Source organism: Castor canadensis, chromosome 3, assembly GCF_047511655.1.
Source record: "Castor canadensis chromosome 3, mCasCan1.hap1v2, whole genome shotgun sequence".
NCBI classification, from domain to species: Eukaryota; Metazoa; Chordata; class Mammalia; order Rodentia; family Castoridae; genus Castor; species Castor canadensis.
The window spans coordinates 162,860,491-162,882,422 of record NC_133388.1 but is presented as its reverse complement, the minus strand read 5'-3'; the positions used below and the strand labels follow the sequence as shown (position 1 = coordinate 162,882,422).

Sequence of the window (21,932 nt, the reverse complement as noted above, 5' to 3'; positions counted from 1 at the left end):
CAGAACCCTAGATAGGAAACCTTTTATTCAAAGTACAAAATGAGGCCAATGGATTTTAGTATAATAGTATGAAAAATTTTTTGGTAGAGTTTCAGATTCTACATTGCAAACAACTTTTAAGAAAAGATGACTTGGACTGGCAGAGTGGCTTAAAGCATGTCTGCCTTGCAAGTGTTAGACCTTGAGTTCAAACCCCAGTACCACCAATAGAAAGAAAGAAGGAAGGAAGGAAGAGAGGAAGAAAGGAAGGAAGGTAGGTGATTTGTGTTATGGTTGGTTATAGTATCAAAGAATACCTGTAATTTGAAAAGCATTTTAAAAGTATATAACCAGGAGTTTATTTTGGTTGGTATTTGTGACTGTCAAGGATAGATAATTGTTTTCTCCTTAACACTGATCTAGTTGGTTACTTTAATGACACTATCATTTTAAAATGGAGCTCAGCAGCATGGTCTGCAGATCCTGGGGATCCTGGACCCTTTCAGGGGCTCTGAGTTTAAAACTATCTTCCCTATAATACGGAGAGTTGTCCTCTTCATTGTTTGGACATTTGTGCTATGGTTCAAAAGCACTGGTGGGTAAAATACTGACTCTGTAGCACAGATCAGCTCCAACAGCAAACTGCTCTAATGATCATTGTATTCTTCATTTTTCTTGTACTTTAAAGAGGGAAAAAGCTTTTCACTTACGCTACCCTTGATAAAGCAGTTAGGTCACTTTAATATTCACTGCGTCAAAATGAGAAGACCCTTAGTTGTCTGCAGGAGAAGCACTTGTCATTGTAGACTGACAGTAACATTAGCAAATGTAATTTTGAAGATCTATGGATGTCTAGGTATGCTCTTATAGATGGAATCATGCATGTGCAAAAGATTTATTCAACGTTGGGTGCTGCTTTCAGATCCCACATTGTTCCCAAGAACAATGAAACTCACTTTTCTCCCAGCTGCTGTAACTGGGAGAAAGGGGACAAAATTGCAGAGGACATTTACCTGTGCTATCATCTGCTCCACACACACCACACCCCAACATCACCACCCCCAGTGCAGCTAGCTTGTTCAATCCAGTGCTGAGGGTATCCAACCCAAAGTCAGTTTTCACACAATCCTGGGACAAGCCCACGGCAAATCACCTGATGTAAGCTCATGAGAGAATACTCTTCTTGGGAGTCTTTAGTATAAGATGGAAGGAGCCATTGAATCTTCTCATGGCACACTGTGGATTGGGTTTTAGGTGAAGGGGATAAAGCCTGCCCTTATGTACTGTGTTTTGTGACTCAAATGCTACCTTGCCCATGGGGCTGGGATGGGGGAGAAGAGCATGGAAGGATAATTCTATAGCCCTGGAGGAGAGGCCTCCCCTCAGCTAGATTCATTCACTCATTCATATTCATATTCATATTCTCTTTCTCTCCCTCCCTCCATTCCTCCCTTTCTCTTCCTCTCTCCCTTCCTCTAAGTTTGTTTATTTGTACTTCCTATAGGACAATTTTCTCTGAAAGTAAATCACAATCTCTGCATATGGAGTAAAAAAGCATATGATAATCTTTATCATTCTCTCAACAGCTTCCCTTTCCCACCTTTCATAATGTATTGTAGTGATCGTCAAACTTTTTGATCTCATGATCACTTCATACTCTTAAAATAGATTGAAGACCCTGCTGGGTGCTAGCGGTTCATGCCTGTAATCCTAGTTACTCGGGAGGCAGAGATCAGAAGGATCACTGTTTGAGGCCAGCCCAGGCAATTAGTTCAGGAGAACATATCTCAAAAATAAGCAACACGAAAAAGGACTGGTGGAATGACTCAAGTGGTTGAGTGCCTGCCTAGGATGTGTGATGTCCTAAGTTCAAAACCTTGGTATTGCTTAAAAAAAAAAAAAAATATTGAAGATCCCCAAAACCTTTCATTTATGTCAGCCATATCTATTTAATATTAAAGATTAAGGCCAACAGCTTTTTTTTTTAATTCTTAAGAATAAACTTGTTACATACACATAGATTATAGTCCTATGAAAAATAACTCTGACAGGTATTTGATAGGGGGGACTGTTCTTGCTTTGTTATAAGGCTGACATTAGTCAGATTCTCAAGTCTGCTGTTGCCTTGAGTCTGTAATGGTATGTTGTTTTGTTGAAGTATATTAAGAGGGACTGAGGGTGTAGCTCAATGGTAAACCACCTGCTTAGCATCCACAAGCACTGATTGATAATGTATAAAGTTGTCTTTTATACATTATTTTTATTCTTTATAAAAGAATAAAAGTTGTATTGACGTAAGTTATTGAAAAAGGGAAGGACATGTTACTTAATGTTTTGAGAAGGGGCCTCACTATTTTGCTCAGGCTGGCACTGAACTCCTGGGCTCAGGCAATCCTCCTGCAATCTGCCTCCCAGGTAGCAAGGACTACAGACACACACCAACAAAGGCAGCTGGTTTTAAAAAGACTCCTGGGTAGCTGAGATTATAGTCAGGAACTACCACATCCAGCTGGGCGGGATGTCTTCAGATAACTGGAGGTCATGTTTTTTGATATTACACCAAAACTCCTTGCGATAGTTTGAATTTATTGGTATCAGTGTTAATGTAAAACAATTGGTATTGAAGGCAGAAAGGGTGTTGTGTACTGTACATACTATGGTATAATAGTTGTATTAAAGAACAAGGGGTAAAAGTTGAAGAAAAAAAATTGACTGTACTTAGGAAAGTACAGGATGCTAGAGTGGAAGGACCATGTTCTGTGGTTAGAGGTAGGTCGGGCCACCTGTCTGTACTGCTGTCCAAAATACTCCAAAATAAAAGTGAAATGTGAACATGCAGTTTCATTGCTGCTCGAGTTTTAGGCTTTAATATTTAGAGCCTAAGTCTTGGAGAAATGTCAGAAATACTCCTACAGTATTTCTTTCTCTACCAGAATATATCTGGTCACAGTTATTATTATTGTGGTATGGGATTTGAACTCAGGGCTGCAGGCATGCTAGCCAAGTGCTCTTGACCCTTGAGCCACACCCCACCCTTTTTGCTTTAGTTGTTTTAGATGAGGTCTCAGGTTTTTTGTTTGTGCAGCCCTGGGACCTTGATCCTTTTAACTCCATCTCCTGCATAGCTGGCACAATAGGCATGTGCCACCTAGCTTGTTTTTTGAAATATGGTTTCTTAACTTTTTTGCTGGAACTGGCTACCTGAGTAGCTGGGATTACAGGTGTGTGCCATGTAGTGGCCCATGCTGACAAATTTTTAAATGTTTCCTGTGTTTGTATTTTGGCAATACCTGCGTTCTCTGACACAAATGACAAAAGGTGAGTTTTAAGAGTTTTGTGAGTCTACTATTTATTATTACTTTTTGGTGGCACTGGGATTTGAACTCAGGACCTCATGCTTGCTAAGTTGGTGTTTCTACCACTTGAGCCATATATCCAGTCCCTCTTTGCTTTAGTTATTTTTCAGGTAGGGTCTTGTGTTTTTGCTTGGGACTGGCCCCAGACTGGGACCCTCCTAACTATGCCTCCCTTATAGCTGGGATCACAGTGCACGTGACCATGCCTGGCTTTTTGGTTGAGATGGATGGGAGTGGGGCATGTCTCACTAACTTTTTGGCCCAGGTTGGCCTCAACCACAGTCTTCCTGATCTCTGCCTCCTGAGAGCTAGGTTTACAGGAGTGAGCCACCACCCCCCAGCACTGAGTCTACAATTTAGTATGGCGGATAACCCTTACTGAATTGTATTTTGGTTCTTTGTTTAAATAAACCCTTTATTCCAAAATAAAATTACATAGGTATATAAAAACTTCATATCATAAATGGATGACTGTCAGAGGTTGGTATGGGTCACTTAAAAGGTCATTTGCTAAGGTGATACTGAATAAGTGGTGGGTTAGTGAACATTTTCTCATGTTAACTGATCTGCTTAAAAGAGCTACATGGGAAACTATACTAAAAAAATCTGTATATTCACCTAGTTCTTGCTTGTTCTTTAAATTTGAGGTGAAAAATTTGGAGAGGTTAGTTTTGTAGAGATTAAGGTCAGGAACTTTTTTGTCTGAATTGGATTATATAAAGTACTTTATACTTTTCACTGTTGGAACTGTAGGCAAAGAAGTGGAGGAGTGAACTTGACAAGTTTGAGAAGACCTTTCAGACAGCAGAAACACAAATGACTAGAAGAGATAATAGACAGTTAAGGTCTGCTACGTGGGAGAAGCTGTAGGCTTTTGTAGGAAGGAAGTTAGGACTATGAGGAAATGTTTATGGAGTGGGCAGTTTGGAGGAAATGAGCTGGGGACAGATGACACCACTTTCCACCAGTAAGGTGACTGCTAACAAATGTGACATGAGCAGTGTGTCTTGTTTTAGGGTCCCAGCCATGTGGAAATGGTCACCCTGTAGAGCATGGGATGTCTAGTGTTATCTGTGTCACTGACAACTGAAGCCTCAGGGCTTTTGTTTGTTTGTTTCATTTTTGTTACAGAAATTCAACAGGATCCATCTAATCCAGTGTGGGTGTGTGTCTGAATGTGCAGATAAATCATATGGCAGGAGGCAGGCAGAGAAGTATAACACTAAAGAGTTCTCACGAAGTGCTGTTGCCAGTTGAGGGTCACTGAGGAAACAAATGGTCTTTGAGTTGTAACTTTAAATTTTGGGGAAATTTCAAGAGTAGCAGTGAAATATGGTAGCTTCGAGTGAGTACTGTTAGACTTTTTTTTTTGTCTCTTCACATCAGTTTGCTGTTCCTTGCGGCTTTAAAAAATTTTTGGTCTCTAGATCTGTAAAATTACCTATAAATTTGAAGAAGCAAAACTGGATTATCAGGTGGAACATGGACTAAATGTTTGTTGTCGGAGTACTGAAGATTGCCATGTCCTTATTCATTGTGTGTGAGTCACCTCAAAAAGCTTGCTTTGTCTGTCCTTGAATGAGATTATATGCTGAGTTGTGAGGTTATTTTCTAATGTTCTGTTTTTTTAGTCTCTTTTCCATTGTAACCACGTGTAAAGATTTATTTGTAAGTAAAATTATTTAAATAAAAAAGGAAAACTTGTTACTGTGAGAACAATGTAGCTAATAATTTAAGGATTGGAAACTTGTGGATAGATGAGTGTCCAGTAATGATATAAAGACTTTCAGTGACTTAATAAATTTAACTTAATGTGCTCATTGGCCTGTGGTTGGTGATTCTCTGATTTGTGTCTGCTCTGTAAAGGGAAACAAATGCTCCTTAAATGTAATTCACTTTTTTTTGATTGAAGGTTTCTTTTGTAGAAGGTCAGTTTATTCCTAACTGTCTTAGAATTTGAAAGAATGATACATTTTGTGTAAATTTTGGGTTTGAATTGGGACATTAAAACAATTTGATATTTGGAGAAACATTCTAAGTGTACATATAAAGTCCATTTGTGTATGAAAGTTACAGTTGGGTAAGATCTGACAGTTAAGTGCTATTTCTGTATATGAATATGACATCTAAACTCTCTGCTGATCCATGTGCTTTTCATACAGTCCTAAAAATTTTGGGACAGAAAAGAACCACAGATAATGAGGAGTCTTTCCTTACATAGAAGAGAATAGTAGATGAGCTGGGAACAAAACTGAGATTTCTTGCTGTTTTTAGTGGGTATTTTTTCTAGTACAAATTGGTGCGCATTTTACACGTGCTTAGGACACCGTGTTTTTTAAGGTTATGCAATTGAATTGATAACAGTAACCATTTGTCACTATCACTGTGTCCTTATTAGCCTGGATTTTGCTCTTGAGCAAATTTCTGGCATTTGATATCCTCAGAGCTTACTTGTAAATACTATCTTAAATGGATATTTAATACCAGGGAAACAGCATTTAATTCTTAAATCCCACTTATTGTCTAGTTTTGAAAAAAGCTTTGAGGAACCCTCCTCCCCTCCCAATCTGTACACTATGAGAAAGCTCTAGAGACAATTTTGGGACAATAAAAAAAATGAAAATGAATGGGATTAATTGTATATTAGTGAACAAAAATAACTTCCTCAGCTCTTTCTTTACATTCTAGCTCTTGTCTGGTGGAGTTTTGTGACTTATATTTGGAAAGCTGAGAGCTCAAGGTCTCTCAGCTAAAGGTCTTCTGAAGGCTACTGATTTTCTCTGGAACACAACCCCCAGTTTATTTTGTCTTTCTTTTCATTTCCTTCTTTCTTTCTTTTTTTTTTTTTGTGGTACTAGGGTTTGAACTCAGGTCCTCGTGCTTGCTAGGGAGGTGCTCTACCACTTGAGCCACTTTGCTAGCCCGAAACAAGTCTTACTAATTAAAGTAAATTCAACACTGGACTTCAAAAATGAAAATGTATTACTTTATTGGGGGCCAAGTCACACATGATCAAATGCTGTTCTTTAGGAGTTGCCAATGAGTATCTGTTTCTTTGGAAAGAAATTAAATATGGCATCATTTGAAAGTTCTTCTAGCTACTGCTTGCAGTTTGGTGCTGGACAGTGAAGTGCATATTTGAAAAAGATGCTCATCAGTAGCGAACAGAGGATAGATAGGATTTACAGGATGAAGTTGAAGGCCAGCTGCCTCCTACTTAAGAGTTTCTCATTGGGGTAATTAGATTATGTGCCCATGGATTACATGACTCAGGGCAGCTTTTAAGTCCTGAATGTTAGCACAAATGATTAAAATCTGATTTCATTCATTTTTTTGCCACTTTTAAGAGAACAAAATTCATAAATTTCCTATTGGTTTAATCCCCTCTCCCTCCACTCCTTTCTATAGTTTTCAGTTTATTTCCAAGAGTTATTTCTGAAAAAGTTTTAAAAGATCAGTCAGTTGTGTTGTTCAACACTCTTAGTAATGAGGGTGTTACTCTTGCTTTATAGATAAGGACATTGAGGCTTTAATTTACTCAGCTTTATGTCATCAGGTCTTTGAGACTGTACCTTAAGCTGATTAGGCTTTGGGGAGTTTTCTGTCCCATTTTATTAAATTCTTAAGAAATTGGCATGCTCTTCAACAAAAACTGCTGGGAAAACTGGTTAGCAGTCTGCAAAAAACTGAAACTAGATCCATGTATATCACCCTATACCAAGATTAACTCAAAATGGATCAAGGATCTTAATATCAGACCCCAAACTCTTAAGTTGATACAAGAAAGAGTAGGAAATACTCTGGAGTTAGTAGGTATAGGTAAGAACTTTCTCAATGAAACCCCAGCAGCACAGCAACTAAGAGATAGCATAGATAAATGGGACCTCATAAAACAAAAAAGCTTCTGTTCATCAAAAGAAATGGTCTCTAAACTGAAGAGAACACCCACAGAGTGGGAGAAAATATTTGCCAACTATACATCAGACAAAGGACTGATAACCAGAATATACAGGGAACTTAAAAAACTAAATTCTCCCAAAACTAATGAACCAATAAAGAAATGGGCACGTGAACTAAACAGAACTTTCTCAAAAGAAGAAATTCAAATGGCCAGAAAACACATGAAAAAATGCTCACCATCTCTAGCAATAAAGGAAATGCAAATTAAAACCACACTAAGATTCCACCTCACCCCTGTTAGAATAGCCATCATCAGCAACACCACCAACAACAGGTGTTGGCGAGGATGCGGGGAAAAAGGAACCCTCTTACACTGTTGGTGGGAATGTAGACTAGTACAACCACTCTGGAAAAAAATTTGGAGGCTACTTAAAAAGCTGGACATCGATCTACCATTTGATGCAGCAATACCACTCTTGGGGATATACCCAAAAGACTGTTACTCCAGAGGCACCTGCACATCCATGTTTATTGCGGCACTATTCACAATAGCCAAGTTATGGAAACAGCCAAGATGCCCCAGCACTGACGAATGGATTAAGAAAATGTGGTATCTATACACAATGGAATTTTATGCAGCCATGAAGAAGAACGAAATGTTATCATTCGCTGGTAAATGGATGGAATTGGAGAACATCATTCTGAGTGAGGTTAGCCTGGCTCAAAAGACCAAAAATTGTATGTTCTCCCTCATATGTGGACATTAGATCAAGGGCAAACACAACAAGGGGATTGGACTATGAGGACATGATAAAAGCGAGAGCACACAAGGGAGGGGTGAGGATAGGTAAGACACCTAAAAAACTAGCTAGCATTTGTTGCCCTTAATGCAGAGAAACTAAAGCAGATACCTTAAAGCAACTGAGGCCAATAGGAAAAGGGGACCAGGAACTAGAGAAAAGGTTAGATTAAAAAGAATTAACCTAGAAGGTAACACCCATGCACAGGAAATCAATGTGAGTCAATGCCCTGTATAGCTATCCTTATCTCAACCAGCAAAACCCCTTGTTCCTTCCTATTATTGCTTATACTCTCTCTACAACAAAATTAGAGATAAGGGCAAAATAGTTTCTGCTGGGTATTGAGGGGGGAGCGGGAGGGGGTGGAGTGGGTGGTAAGGGAGGGGGTGGGGGCAGGGGGGAGAAATAAACCAAGCCTTGTATGCACATATGAATAATAAAAGAAAATAAAAAAAAAAAAAGAAATTGGCATGTCTCAGGAATTTTCATTTTATGATACCTATGTACATTCAAGAATCTCCTTGGCTTAGGTACCAGGCTTTTAAAATGAGCTGTCCATTGGGAAATGTTCAAGAACCTGCTCTACTGCCACTTTTTGTTAGAAGTTCAGTTTCTTCATTAGTAAAATGGGATTAACATAATTATTGTTAATGAAGTTGTTAGTAGAGTAGAAAGTGAATGGAAGTCTGTCTATGATCTTTTGAAAGAATATAGAAAACATTCTTTCCATAGCAATTGTTTTATTTACTACTATTAGAAATTACCTGAATAATGGTACGAGTGCCTCTTAAAAACTATTTGTTTAAGAAGGATTTGTATATTTTTAAATTAATGTTTTGTTTTATTTTTTAAGGTTACGAGAAGTTTCAGAGAAACTGAACAAATACAATTTAAACAGGTAAGAATTTTTACATATTTAAATTTAGACTCTGTATGTGTGTGTGAAGTTGGGATCAAACCTGGGTTCCCTGTGCATACTGGCAGGCACTCTTATCACTGAGCTACGTTCCCAGCCCAAGGTATTTTAAATCTTCTGACAAAGAATGAATTTTCTTTGTTGGGAAAAAGGATTCATATTTAGTCAATATAATTCAGGCTAATATGATTGCAATTAGATTAAGAATCTTAACTATCAATTTTTTATGAGTTGTGTTCATTTGAATTATTATTTTTATTCACACTGATTTTTAAACAATCTGGCATACCAAGGAACTATAGTGATTATGGGGATATTATCATTACTTTTCAGTTATTTCTTTAAAATACACATGTTAGTTTTTTAAATAAGTTTGCCAACCAATTTTTCTTTTGTTAATAGGATTTTAAAAACTCTTAATGTATTTACCACTGAAAAAATAATTTTATGTATATACCTCTGTACATTTTTCTTTTTTTGTTCAGCCACCCCCCTTTGAATGTATTGGAACAGGCTACTATTAAACAGTGTGTGGTGGGACCAAATCATGCTGCCTTTCTTCTTGAGGTAAGTTATTACTCATAAGTATAGAAAAATGAAAAATAAACAGCTAAAACATAACTGTTCATTATTCCTTCCTTTTTAACCAAGGGAAATAGCAGGTACATTAGAAGAGTTACTTTGAAGATTACCTACGTCTCTTTCCTTGTATAAAATTCTCTGGCCTAGAGAAAGCATAGATGATTTTCTAGGGCCTAAAACTAGTTAATAACAGAATGTGTGTGTGTGTGTGTGTGGGTGGGAGCTCCTGAAATCCAGTCATTTCCTTACTATGAATTCTATCAGATTGAGATATTTTAAATTATTTCCTGCTGGTGTCTTGGTAATGTATATATGCCATATATCTCCAGCTCATGTATGAGCATTTTCTGGAAGGGAATTTATTTGTCTGAATTAACAGAGATAGGCACAGAATCTGTTTGTTGAGTAAATTCAAATTTTAATGCATATTTTTACTTTGAAAATTTCTTCTATTTTCTTTGCTTTTAGGATGGTAGAGTTTGCAGGATTGGTTTTTCAGTACAGCCAGACAGATTGGAATTGGGTAAACCTGATAATAATGATGGGTAAGACATTATTATTTTGTGTGTGTGTATGTATGTATTTGTGGTGCTGGAGATTAAAGCCAGGGCACTGTGCATAGACAAATGGTAAGCTACATCCTGACCCTTATTTCATATCTGATATAGTATGTATTTAGCTCTTAGAAGGCATTTTATAAAACCCAAGTTTTTGATTTTGGTAACCTTCAATTTTTTTTTCTAAGCATTGCAGAAAAGTTAGATGTTTAATATTTAATACAGTGAAGTAATTTGCATCTTGATTTTAATTTTTAAGTGAGAAAATTTACAGCTAAAATATTAACATTAAAAGGAACAGAGGAGTTATTATCACTTAACAGGAATAGGAATTGAGATGTAAGCTTTGACTGAAATGACTTTTTTTTGAGATGGGGTCTTGTGATATTTTCCCAGCTGGTCTAGAATGTCATGTGTTCAAGCAGTCCTCCCATCTCAGCCTCCTAAGTAACTGACATGTGCCACTACACGCAGCTGACTGAATTGATCTTATACATTGTGTTTCCCTTTTAACATTTCCTGATTAACTCAATTTAGAAGCAACAAGGGTGGTTTTTTTTTTTTTAACATTTGGTTTTCAAAAATTATAGTACCAAAAAAGGATGCTAGATAATGGCGTGATGAGTTTCAGCTTGTTGCTTTTAGATGTAAAACATGATTAATTTTAAAATCTCAGTAATTTACTGTTTAACCTTCACTTATAGTATGTGAAAATAGTTTCAGCTAGGAAAGAATGATGGGTTGTTACCAGGCAACAAGTTGTTTGATTTGCTTTTTGATGTGAAGTACAATTTTTTGTAGGCGTCATCAGAGAATCCTTAGGCAGGTATTTTACTGTAGTATGTTCCAGAGCATTAAGGCCTGGAATTCAAGGTTTGTTCCTCAGCAGTTTGGAACTGTTCTGTGATTGTTCTTTCTTTTGTTTTTTCCCTAGGTCAAAGTTAAACAGCAATTCAGGGGCAGGGAGGACTTCGAGACCTGGTAGAACAAGTGACTCCCCGTGGTTTCTCTCAGGTTCTGAGACTTTGGGCAGACTGGCAGGCAACACCCTGGGGTAAGCTGTGGCTAGTTGAAAGCAACCACTGATCCTTGCCATTGTTTGTGTGTGATCATTTTCAGTATTACCTAGCAATGAGAGAGAGGAAGCTCTCCTGACTATGCAGGGAGCTCATTTTGCTTGTAGTGTGCCACCAACATAAAAATAACCTGCAAGGACTAGCTAATCACAGTTAGCGTAGGCTGGTGACCTTTGAAACACAATATTAACTGTTTTCAGTGTCACTTATGCCATTTGTGCTATTTGAAAATTTGAATGATTCCATATTTGGTCATCTCTTGTGACATTCTTGGTTGAAAAAAATCGTAACATTTACTTCTTTCTGGTATCTAAATCTGGTAGTTGATTCTGATTTTCAACTGGATATTCCACTCTTCTCTCATTTCATCGAAAGTTTATATACTGTCACTAAAGAAAACATGCACAAATTCTAAGCAGATTCTTTTACTTTAAAGTGGCCAGATTTTCTAAAAACACCTGGTTAATAATTAGACAATGCTAGTTCAGTCAACCTGTCATACATGTTCAAAAACTGATAGAGAATGCTAACTAGAGACAATTTGAATTGCTTCCAGAAAGAAGATGAAAAAATTTGCACTGTGAATTGGTAGGTAATGTAAAAGACTTAAAAATTGAGATTTCAAAATGCTTATTTTCTTTGCTTTTTTTTTTTTTTTTTTGTGCTGAGCTAAGTTTATTTTATTTTATTTATTTTGAGGTGGGAGGGAAGGTCATTTAGTTAAGTGCATCCTTAGTACCCTAGCAGGAAGTACATCCCTGTTTGTGTGTGTGTGTGTGTGTGTGTGTGTGTGTGTGTGTGTGTGTGTGTGTGTGTGTGTGTGTGTGTTTTACTGGCGTTTGAATTCAGGGCCTGTGCTCTACAACTTGAGCCATGCCCTCAGCCCTTTTTCTTGTAGTTATTTTTCAAATAGGGTCTCAGCTTTATAAGCCTGTGCCAGTATGGACTGTGACCCTTCTGTTTATGCTTCCTGTGTAGCTGTGATGACAGGCACATGTTACATTCCTATGCTTTTATTGTTTGTGGGGGGGGGGGGAGGAGGGTGAGGGGGTGAGGGTAGGGGGGTGGTCTTAATAACTTTTGCCTAGGCTGGCCTTAAACTGGTTCCTGAGTAGCTAGGGTTACAGGTGTGAGCCACCATGTTTGGCTAGTCCCAATCTTTGTTGAAATGTTATGTACCTCCTTTTATTTTCTAGAACCCAGTATCAAATCTAGAGCCTTGTGAATACTAGGCAAGGGCTCTACTGACCTATATCCTAAGCCCTTGAATTTCCTTTTAGTGGTCCTATACACAGTTTATGATAAAGAATTCTGAAAATAACATGTAGTAACAAATGAAATGGCATTTCGTTTTATAAACTTGGAAAAATTACATTTCTTTAAGAAAGTAACCATCTATTATACTGTCAAATAATACTTTCCTTAAAGAGAAACATTTCTTTGTTTAGTTCACGGGTCAGCAAAGTACAAGCTGCAGGCTAAGTCCAGCTCCATGCTCTGTTTTATTTAACCACTGTGGCTGCTTTTGTGCTATAACAGCAGAGATATGTGGTCATCACAGACTGAGTTTGGTTACCACTTATCCACCCTCTCCTCCCCCCGCCCCAGCTAGTTATCTTTTGGTCCTTTATAGGGAGTAAAAGTTTTCTGATTCCTGGTTTTCCTTACCAGTTTATGTAGTGACATTTATTCACAATCCTGTGTTGTTTAAATTTAGCCTTTCATTTTAAAATGATTTGACTTTAAAGAAAAAAAAAAGTTAAGGGCTGGAGGAGTGACTCAAGTGGTAGAGCGCCTGCCTGGCAAGCGCCAGGCCCTGAGTTAAAGCTCCAGTGCCACAAAAAAAAAAAAGTTGTAATCCCTGTGTTTAGGAGGCTGAGGAGGAAACTGAGTTCAAGGCCACCCTGGGTATAGAGTGAGACATTCTCCCAAAAAACTCCATGAAAGTTGCAAAAATGATATAAAGCATTCCTGTTTATAGCTTTCACTCAGCTTTCCCAAGGCTTGCATCTTACATTCTTAATCCACATTTTGCCACTGTGCCACTAATTCCTTTTCTCTGTTCAAGGATTCCATACAAGATTCCAGTTGGATTTATCTGTCATGTGTCTTTGGTTTCCTCCATTCTTCTCTTCCTTCATTGTCCTCCTCCTCCTCCTCCTCCTCCTCATTATTGTGGTCTGTGGATATTTGTTTTATTTTATGGATGATAGCCTGTTACTGTGTCACTCAAATTATTCCCTAGATTTTAAATTCTATTCTTAATAAAGCTTAGGTATAACCATTTATAATAGAATGTATGACAGAATGACTGAAATAGAGCACTGGAATTTTATTAGTTGATCAATAAAATATGCCACAGATACAATAATAAAATAGTAAACTGAAGCTTGAATAAAACCCTTTGATATCTATTCCAAAGAAAATGAGGACTAATTGTAAGACCTTCAAATGCAGAGAGAATTATTAGTTTTTTGAGTCCCACCCCATACTTTATTGCACCTCCCCTTATCCCTTCTCCTGCCTATCCCTTCTGCCTTTATCACATTCATGTCACGATAGATTCTATAAGAAGTAAAATTTCAGCTGGGTATTGGTGGCTCATACTTTATAATTCTAGCTGCTTGGGAGGGCAGAGATCAGGAGATTGAGGTCAAAGCCAGCCCAGGCAAATATTTTCAAAACCCTATCTTGAAAACACCCAACACAAAAAAAGGGCTGGCAGACTGTCTCAAGTGGTACAGCACCTGTGTAGTAAGCATGAGGCCCGGAGTTCTTATTTTTGTAAGAAAAATTTCCTTTTCCTTGGTTGGCATTTTTTCTGTTTTTACATTTATTTTAATAAACAGTAAAGAAATTTATGACATGTGCTAGAGAATGTAGGACAGGTAGATCTTGAGTCCCCAAAGAGGCCTATTTAGGCACAGATGTACCAAATATACTCCAGTATGACAGAGACTATCCTCTCAGACCAAGGTCTCTACTCTCTTCCTGCATAGTTCAAGCTAGCTGACTTTGACTTGTAGAAGTGATAAGTCTCTATTTGAGAGATGCATTAATTTTGACTGGTGATTCTTAGGAATGTATAGTAGTCTTAATATCCCCGTTGTGTCTCCCCCACCCCAGCTTTGGTGTTTTGGCTAATTGGCTAAAGATTTTCTAAGTTGTTTTCTTCCTTTACATCACTTCATGTTTACCCCTGGAAGATAGTTCAACAGTCTCCTGTATATTTTGTTAAACTTATTTCAAACCTGGTTAAGAATAAGAGTACCAAATTTATTTAGAGGAAGAGAAAAATAGTTTAATTTGTCTTTAACAGTTAAGTTAAAAGGAGTCATTGCAACAAAAATGTCCTGTTATAACTGGACATAATGGATGATGGATACGAGCAGCATATGTTACCATTAGTAACATCTTTACATTACTATGGCATATTTGTTACAACAAATGAATGAGTTACTGATACATTGTCATTAACTGAAGTCTATATGTTATTCACACTTCCTTTTTCACCTTATGAGGTTTTTCTCTTCCAGGATCCCACTTACCTTCCATTACATTTAGTCATTTTTCATGTTCTCCTGACTGTGACAGTTTTTTGGTGCTTCATATACTCCTTAAGCTAGCCAAGCAAAGTCTATGGATCAGAGCTGATCCATAGGCTTTTAAGTTTGTAAGCTGTGAGGCAGCTCCATATTAGATGTTGATTTCCAAGTCATCTTGTGTACTTCCTAATGGGATCAGAATTGTAGGATTGGTTTGATAAGCAAATTACAGAAAGTAGAATTTGTTTTTCCCAGTTATTGTTTAGTTTTATTTAAAAACGAAGCTCTCTTTATTATAGATGAAAGGAATCACTGATTTCAGTGCTATCTTTTGTGACCAGCAGTAGTAAGCCTCTGCTAATACTATATTCTTAGCTTAACATGTTAATTTTTATCTAAATAGCAAACTGGTCAAAGGAATGTTCAGGAGCAGTTGAGGTATGATGACAGGAATCTAGGTTTGAATGCCAATAAAAGAAACACTGCATACTAGATTAGAGTGGGAAAACCTATTATTCCCATTATTATTGCCTATTAACAGTCACATTAATAGGCAAGCCAGAGATATTTTTGACAGTTGTCTTTCACCTAAATTCAATTGAGGGTTTGTATAGTAAAGATTGCAAACTAGCAACTGGTGGTGGTATTACAAGGGATAAGAACCCACAGTGCTTAAGGAATTTGAATGTTTAGTTGGGCAGATATTCTCTACTTTTCCCTGTTGGCTGGGCTTCCCATATTTTTTGTATCACCAGTGTACATCTTAGAGATTTCACTTTGTGAGCAGTTGTGTACTTCATAGTATATCAGGCTGTTCAGGTTTCTAGCATTCTTGCTTGAGGTAAAATGGTGTGTAATATTACTTGTAGAAATACCACTTTTTATTTCTGTTGGACATGTGATTTATAGTCCAAACTGAGACATTTTTGATTGAAATTAGTAAGTAGATTGGCACTATCCCAGGCAAATTAGTATATTAGAGTTACTCTAATTATATCTGTAAGACTCTTTGAACTCAGGACCTGTGCTTGCTAGGCAGGCGCTCTACCACTTGAGCCACATCTCCAGCTCATTTGACTTTAGCCATTTTTTGAGTAGGGTCTTGTGGTTTTTATTTCCTATGCTGACCTGGATTGTGACCCTCCTATTTATGCCTCTCACATAGCTGGAAGGACAGGCACATGTCACCCTTGTTACTTTTTGAGATGGGGTCCTGCTACCTTTTTTGCCTGGGCTTTTTTGCTTTGTTTTGTGTTTCTCCTTACCTCTGCCTTTAGTATAGCTGGGATTACAGAAGGTAGTCATCTTGAACTGCCTATTGAATTCAAGAATTCCAGAAGAGTAGTTACACCTGAAAGACTTAGTCTTTTACAACTTACAGGAAGCCTGAAGTATAAATGCTGATTTAACAGTTGACTTGAGTATTCCTTAATATGTTTTGATGGACCTATATTTTCTGTCACATAAGTCCTTGAAAACATGTCTACTATATAGAATAATGCTTTTTATGTGAGTTCATTTTTAAATGAATTTGTAAATTGTTGAACTTAAAATGTTGGTTAAAAACACAAGCAGAATTTACCATCCTACACATCTATACAGTTCAATAATGTTAAGTCTGTCACATTTTGTGAAACAGATCCCTAGATTTTTTTCATCTTGCAAATACCCACTAATCAGCTACTTCCCTTTTTCACCTTCTCACTCCAGTCTTGTGGAAGCTGCAGTTCTTTTTTTTGTTTTTTGGTGGCACTGTGGTTTGAACTCAAGGCCTCTTGCTTGCTATGCAGGTGCTCTTACTGCTTGACCCATTTCACCAGCCCTTTTTTTGTGTGTGTGTATGTGTGTGATGATTTTTTTCCCAGGTAAGGTCTCCCGAACTCTTGGCCCTCACCTAACTTTGAACCAAGATCCTCCTGATCTCTGCCTTCTGAGTAGCTAGGGTTAGAGGTGTGAGCCATTGGTGCCTGGTCCTTTTTTTTTTTTTTTTGTATAAATTTGTCTAGTTTATACCCAGAATTATACAGTATTTATCTTTTTGTGACTGGCTTTTTGAGTTTCATCCATGTTTTAGCATGTGAAAGAATTTCTTTTTTTAGGCTGAATAATGCTCCATTTTGCATATATAATACATTCTGTTTATTCCTTTTGTGAACATTGGGTATATAAACATACACTACTTGCTTATAGTGAATGGTGTGCTAATGCAACTACCTTTTTGAGATCCTGCTTTTGGTTCTTTTGGGTATATACCTAGAAGTGTGATTGCTGGATCATGTGCTCATTCTATTTTTAATGTCTTGAGGAATTCCAGATTGTTTTCTGTAGCAGTTGTGACTTTTAAAAAATCCCAAATAACAGTGCATAACAGTTCCAATTTTGATACATCCTTACAACACTTAACGTCTGTTTTTCAGTACTAGCCATCCTAGTAGGTATCAGGTGATAATTCACTGTGCTTTTATTTTGTGATGCTGAGTTGCTTGTTGCATATCATCTTTGGATAAATGTCTATTCAAGTCTTTTTGCCCATTTTAAAATCAAGTTGTTTCCTTGTTAAATTATAGGAGTTCTTTATACTAGATGTTAACTTCTTATCAGACATAGGATTTGCAAATGTTTTATCCCATTCTCTTAAGTTGCCTTTTCACTCTGTTGATTATGTCCTTTGATGCAGAAAAGTTTGATGTGGTTCCATTTGTCCATTTTAACTTCAGTTATTTGTGTGTTTGGTGTCATATGCAAGAAATCATTGCCAAATCCAATGTCATGAAGCTTTCCCCTGTGTTTTTTTTCTAGAAGTGTTTTAGTTGCAGATCATAAGTTTGAGTCTTTGATCCATTTTGAGTTAATTTTTGTAAGTGATATAAGGATCCAATTTCATTCTTTTGCATGTGTATATCTAGTTTTCCAGCATCACTTGTTGAAGTGATTGTTTTTTTCCCACTGAGTAGATCAAGGGTTTATTTTTGAGCTCTTTTGTGTTCCATTGGTTGGTTTGTTTTTATGCCAATATCACACTGTTTTGATTATTGGAGCTTTGGTATGTGTTTTGTAATCAAAATGAATCATCCAGCTGTTTCTCAAAATTGTTTTAGGCTTTTTGTGGTCCTCTCAGATTCCATGCGAATTTTTAGAATGAGTTTTTCTATTTCTTTTTTAAAACAGGTTGGGATTTTGATAGGAATTATGTTGAATCATAGATTGCTTTGGGTACTATAGACCTCAGTGTAGCATAAGTTTTTCATGTATCTTTAATCTCTCTTAGCAGTGCTTTGTGCCTATCTTTGATTTGGATAGGTTTATTCCTAAGTGTTTTATTCTTTTTATTGTAAGTGGGATTATTTTCCTAACACCTCCCCTCCCTTTTCTAAAATAATTTGGTATACTTTTAATGCAGCCCCTTTGGTTTTGTTTTTGCCCATCGGTGGTTATTGACATGACGTTAAAATCTGTTATTTAGCTGAAATAAATGCTGTCTTATACTGTAGCCCTGAGAGAACACACATTCCCTAAAATTGTTATGAGCAGTTACAGGGCTGTAGATAACAGATACTGCTTAAACTTGAATTGATAGCGTGCACCAACAAGTGCAGAAAGCATTCAAAAAGAAATGACACTTGTGCCAGACCTGGTGGCTCACAACAGCCATCTCAGCTCTTAACTACGTAGCAAGACCTTGTCTTTAAAAAGGTAAAGAAAAGCAAACAAAAAAACCACAAATAAACCAAAACAACCCACTAGTTTTTCTGATGTTTTTTTCTTTTTTATTAAGGAAACTGTTTAAAAAGCTTTTTGTTTGTTTAGGTAAAGATTGGGTCTTCAGGAAGTTTGATGTGTATTAATTTGAGAATTGTTATTGGTTAATATATGCAAAAGTTTTTTAAGTGGAAAAAGATTTGAAAAGACAAATTAAACCTATGTCTGTTTGTAGTGGGAAGTTGAAGGTTTCAGCCTTGGAGGAGTTCTGTGGTAGCTGGGAGTAACTCTGTAGGTATTAGATTCATTCCAAAGAAACTGACACTTCTAACTTAAAAGGCTGTTTAGGGTGATAAGTGACAATGTAGATGACATGTGTTTTCTAGGTTTTTTTTCTTTATACTCAGGAAAAAAATTAGTGAACGTATTTTAAGTAGTAGTTTCCCTTTGGTCAGTCAAGTTGTTAGCAGTGCTAAATATTAATTAAATACTGTCTTCTTTCTTTTGGCAACACTGGGGTTTGAACTCAGGGCTTTACACTTGCTAGGCAGGCGCTCTACCACTTGAGCCACTCTGCCAGCCCTCCCTGTCTTTTTAAATAGATGTTTTTTTCATGCAAAGTACTTTGAGTTCTAAACTTAATTTTGCTTTTTATGTAATAGGTCTTGGTAATTCAGTCTGATGTGCCTTTTCATTAAAAAGGAAATGTGTTCATTTTAGGGTCATGACAAGAAATATTGCATATGTGTCTTATTTTTTCAGTACTAAGGTTTGAACTCAGGGTCTCACACTTGCTGGCATTCTATACTTAGGCACAACCCCAGATGCCCTCCGTGCTCCCTTTTTCCCTTCTTTTTTTTTTTTTTTTTTTTTTCCTTGAGACAAGGTGTTATGATACAGCCCTAATAGGCCTTGACACAGTATGTAGCCATGCTTACCTCAAATTGCCATCTTCCTGCCTCTGCCTTCCAAGTGCTAAGATTTCAAGCAGACACCATATGTTGATTTTGTGCCTGCATCTTTAAAAAAAAGAAAACATGGTATTTATTTTTCTCAAAGTGAATTTATACTCAAGCATTAGAAACTGGACAGTTATTTTAAAACTCAGTCTATTACCTTTTTTCTTTTGTCAAAGTAGTAATATAAAAATGTCATTTAGACAAATTATTTTAGCTTAAAACAATGAGAATGAGACCCCAAAGTGACCTCTTCAAGAACAGATTGTTTAAAATGTTAATTTCTTAAATTCTCCAATGTTTAGAAGCCGCTGGAGTTCCGGAGTTGGTGGAAGTGGAGGAGGGTCCTCTGGTAGATCATCAGCTGGAGCTCGAGATTCCCGACGGCAGACTCGAGTCATTCGGACAGGACGGGATCGAGGGTCTGGACTTCTGGGCAGTCAGCCACAGCCAGTTATTCCAGCATCCGTCATTCCTGAGGAACTGATTTCACAGGTATGGACTTGAAAAAGATTTAATGCAAGGTAGTAGGCAGAGTGAGATTTAACTGAATGTGGTGTGTTATAGTCATGACTCACATAAACAGTGAAATATTCCAGAAAACTGAGTTCGATAAAGGATTTAATTTAAAAAATTAGTACAGCATTCGCCTTTATTTTTATTTCAGGCCCAAGTTGTTTTACAAGGCAAATCCAGAAGTGTCATTATTCGAGAACTTCAGCGAACAAATCTTGATGTAAACCTTGCTGTAAATAATTTACTTAGCCGGGATGATGAAGATGGGGATGATGGGGATGATACAGCCAGCGAATCTTACTTACCTGGAGGTTGGTGGTCCACTGTCATGACGTGGTTTTCTCCTTTCTGCATTGCTCATTTGATCGATGAAAGTACAACTGATGTTCTTATTATTCTTTCAAAGGTGGTAGGTAGATGGTTGCTTGATTTGATTGCAGAGTTCCATTTAATGGGAAAATGTTTTTGCTCAGTGCAGATATACTTTGTCCTAATAAAACAGTTTTATGTGCATGGGTTTATCACCAGCTGACAAGTGATTCTGGAATGTTGTGGGTTTTTTTGGTACCTTATTCCTCAAAAGAGGTGATAACTGGACTGCATTTAGATTTTGACTGCATTACGTTTATGATAAGTATTATATCTTAAAAAGTGATCTTTTTTCTTGTGATAATTTAGTAAGTAGAGCATGTAACAGGTGTGCATCTAATGGTTCTTAAAATTTGTATTAATAATGTTAATTTTACTTCCTAGATAGTTTTGCGCTTTTTTTGCTCAGGCAATACCAGTCTGTGATTTTAATGTATTTTAATTTTTAGAGCTCTTTCAGTGGTCTACAGATGTGCTATCTATAGCTGCTTCATTTATGTTTGTTTCTGCTTATAGAAGACCTTATGTCTCTTCTTGACGCTGATATTCATTCTGCTCATCCAAGTGTCATTATTGATGCGGATGCTATGTTTTCTGAGGACATAAGCTATTTTGGTTACCCTTCTTTTCGTCGTTCATCACTTTCCAGGCTAGGCTCGTCTCGAGGTAATTTTGCATTTATTTCTTTTTGATTGGGAGCTGGCTGTATAGAAGGATAGTATGGATACTGTTTGAGCTTGTAATACTACAGTAGATGAAATCATTAGTTGTTAGTGTTTTTGGGTGCTTTGTCAATAAAATTAGTTATTTTTTAGTTTGAAGAGCCACAATACTATTTCAGAGATGATCTTTACATTGTATTTAGGGTTATATCTTACCTAACTGTATTTTTAATTAGGAGTATGGATTCTGAACTAAAAGCAGAATTCTACTTTATAGTGACATGCAGCATTCAGAAGATAAGTCTCCTTAGAAAAAATAACATGATTGTTACAGTTATTTTAAATCCTGGTTAGATGGAAGAATAAAATATGAAAAACTTATTAGAATGGGATTGGCCGGTATTAAATGTATAGAAATGTTTGTCTTACTAAAATGTTATGTTTGAAATAATACATAGCAGATGTTAAAAGATTTTGAAGCCATTAAGCCAGTCTCTAGCTGTACATTTGTGTAAACTTTAGCTTATAACTTTGAGTCAGTATTTTTACTTTCCAGAATTTAAAACTGCTTGATCCAAATAATAGGCAAAAATAAGCTATATTTTGCCAGTTATTAAATAATAGGAAAGATGCCATGTTAAGAACATGGTGCACGTATGTGGTACTTTAAAGCAGAATTTTTAAAATAACAGGTCTATGGGTACTCTTTTAATACAGCCAACATATTATGTATTAGTTTTAAATTTTTTAAAATAAATAACTTTACTGATTTAAATGAATTAAATATTGAATTTCAAATACTCAATATCTAACACAAGTAACTCTTAAATTTCCTAAGCTTCTGTATAGACATCACTCTTACTTTGAACCTTATGAAGTAGCTGCTACTTGATTTCCAGATGTACCAGTTTTGTTTTAAACCCCCCCACACACCCCCACCCCCAAACCCAAGGCCTCACACATGCTAGTTGACCACTTTACCACTGAGCTACATTCCCAGCCCCATATACGACAATTTC

At 36.8% G+C, this 21,932-nt stretch overlaps 1 protein-coding gene across 9 annotated transcripts in view; it reads left to right on the top strand.

The window, feature by feature from the left end:
* Ubr5 (ubiquitin protein ligase E3 component n-recognin 5) overlaps positions 1 to 21,932 on the top strand; it is a 139,861-nt gene that overhangs the window by 31,429 nt on the left and 86,500 nt on the right. For all 9 annotated transcript variants that reach the window (XM_074068958.1, XM_074068956.1, XM_074068955.1 and 6 more), the window contains exons 2-8: positions 8,889 to 8,933; positions 9,437 to 9,518; positions 10,002 to 10,078; positions 11,025 to 11,144; positions 19,672 to 19,861; positions 20,034 to 20,193; positions 20,768 to 20,917. In XM_074068958.1, the coding sequence (XP_073925059.1) occupies positions 8,889 to 8,933; positions 9,437 to 9,518; positions 10,002 to 10,078; positions 11,025 to 11,144; positions 19,672 to 19,861; positions 20,034 to 20,193; positions 20,768 to 20,917 (824 nt within the window). The remainder of the gene's footprint in view (positions 1 to 8,888; positions 8,934 to 9,436; positions 9,519 to 10,001; positions 10,079 to 11,024; positions 11,145 to 19,671; positions 19,862 to 20,033; positions 20,194 to 20,767; positions 20,918 to 21,932) is intronic.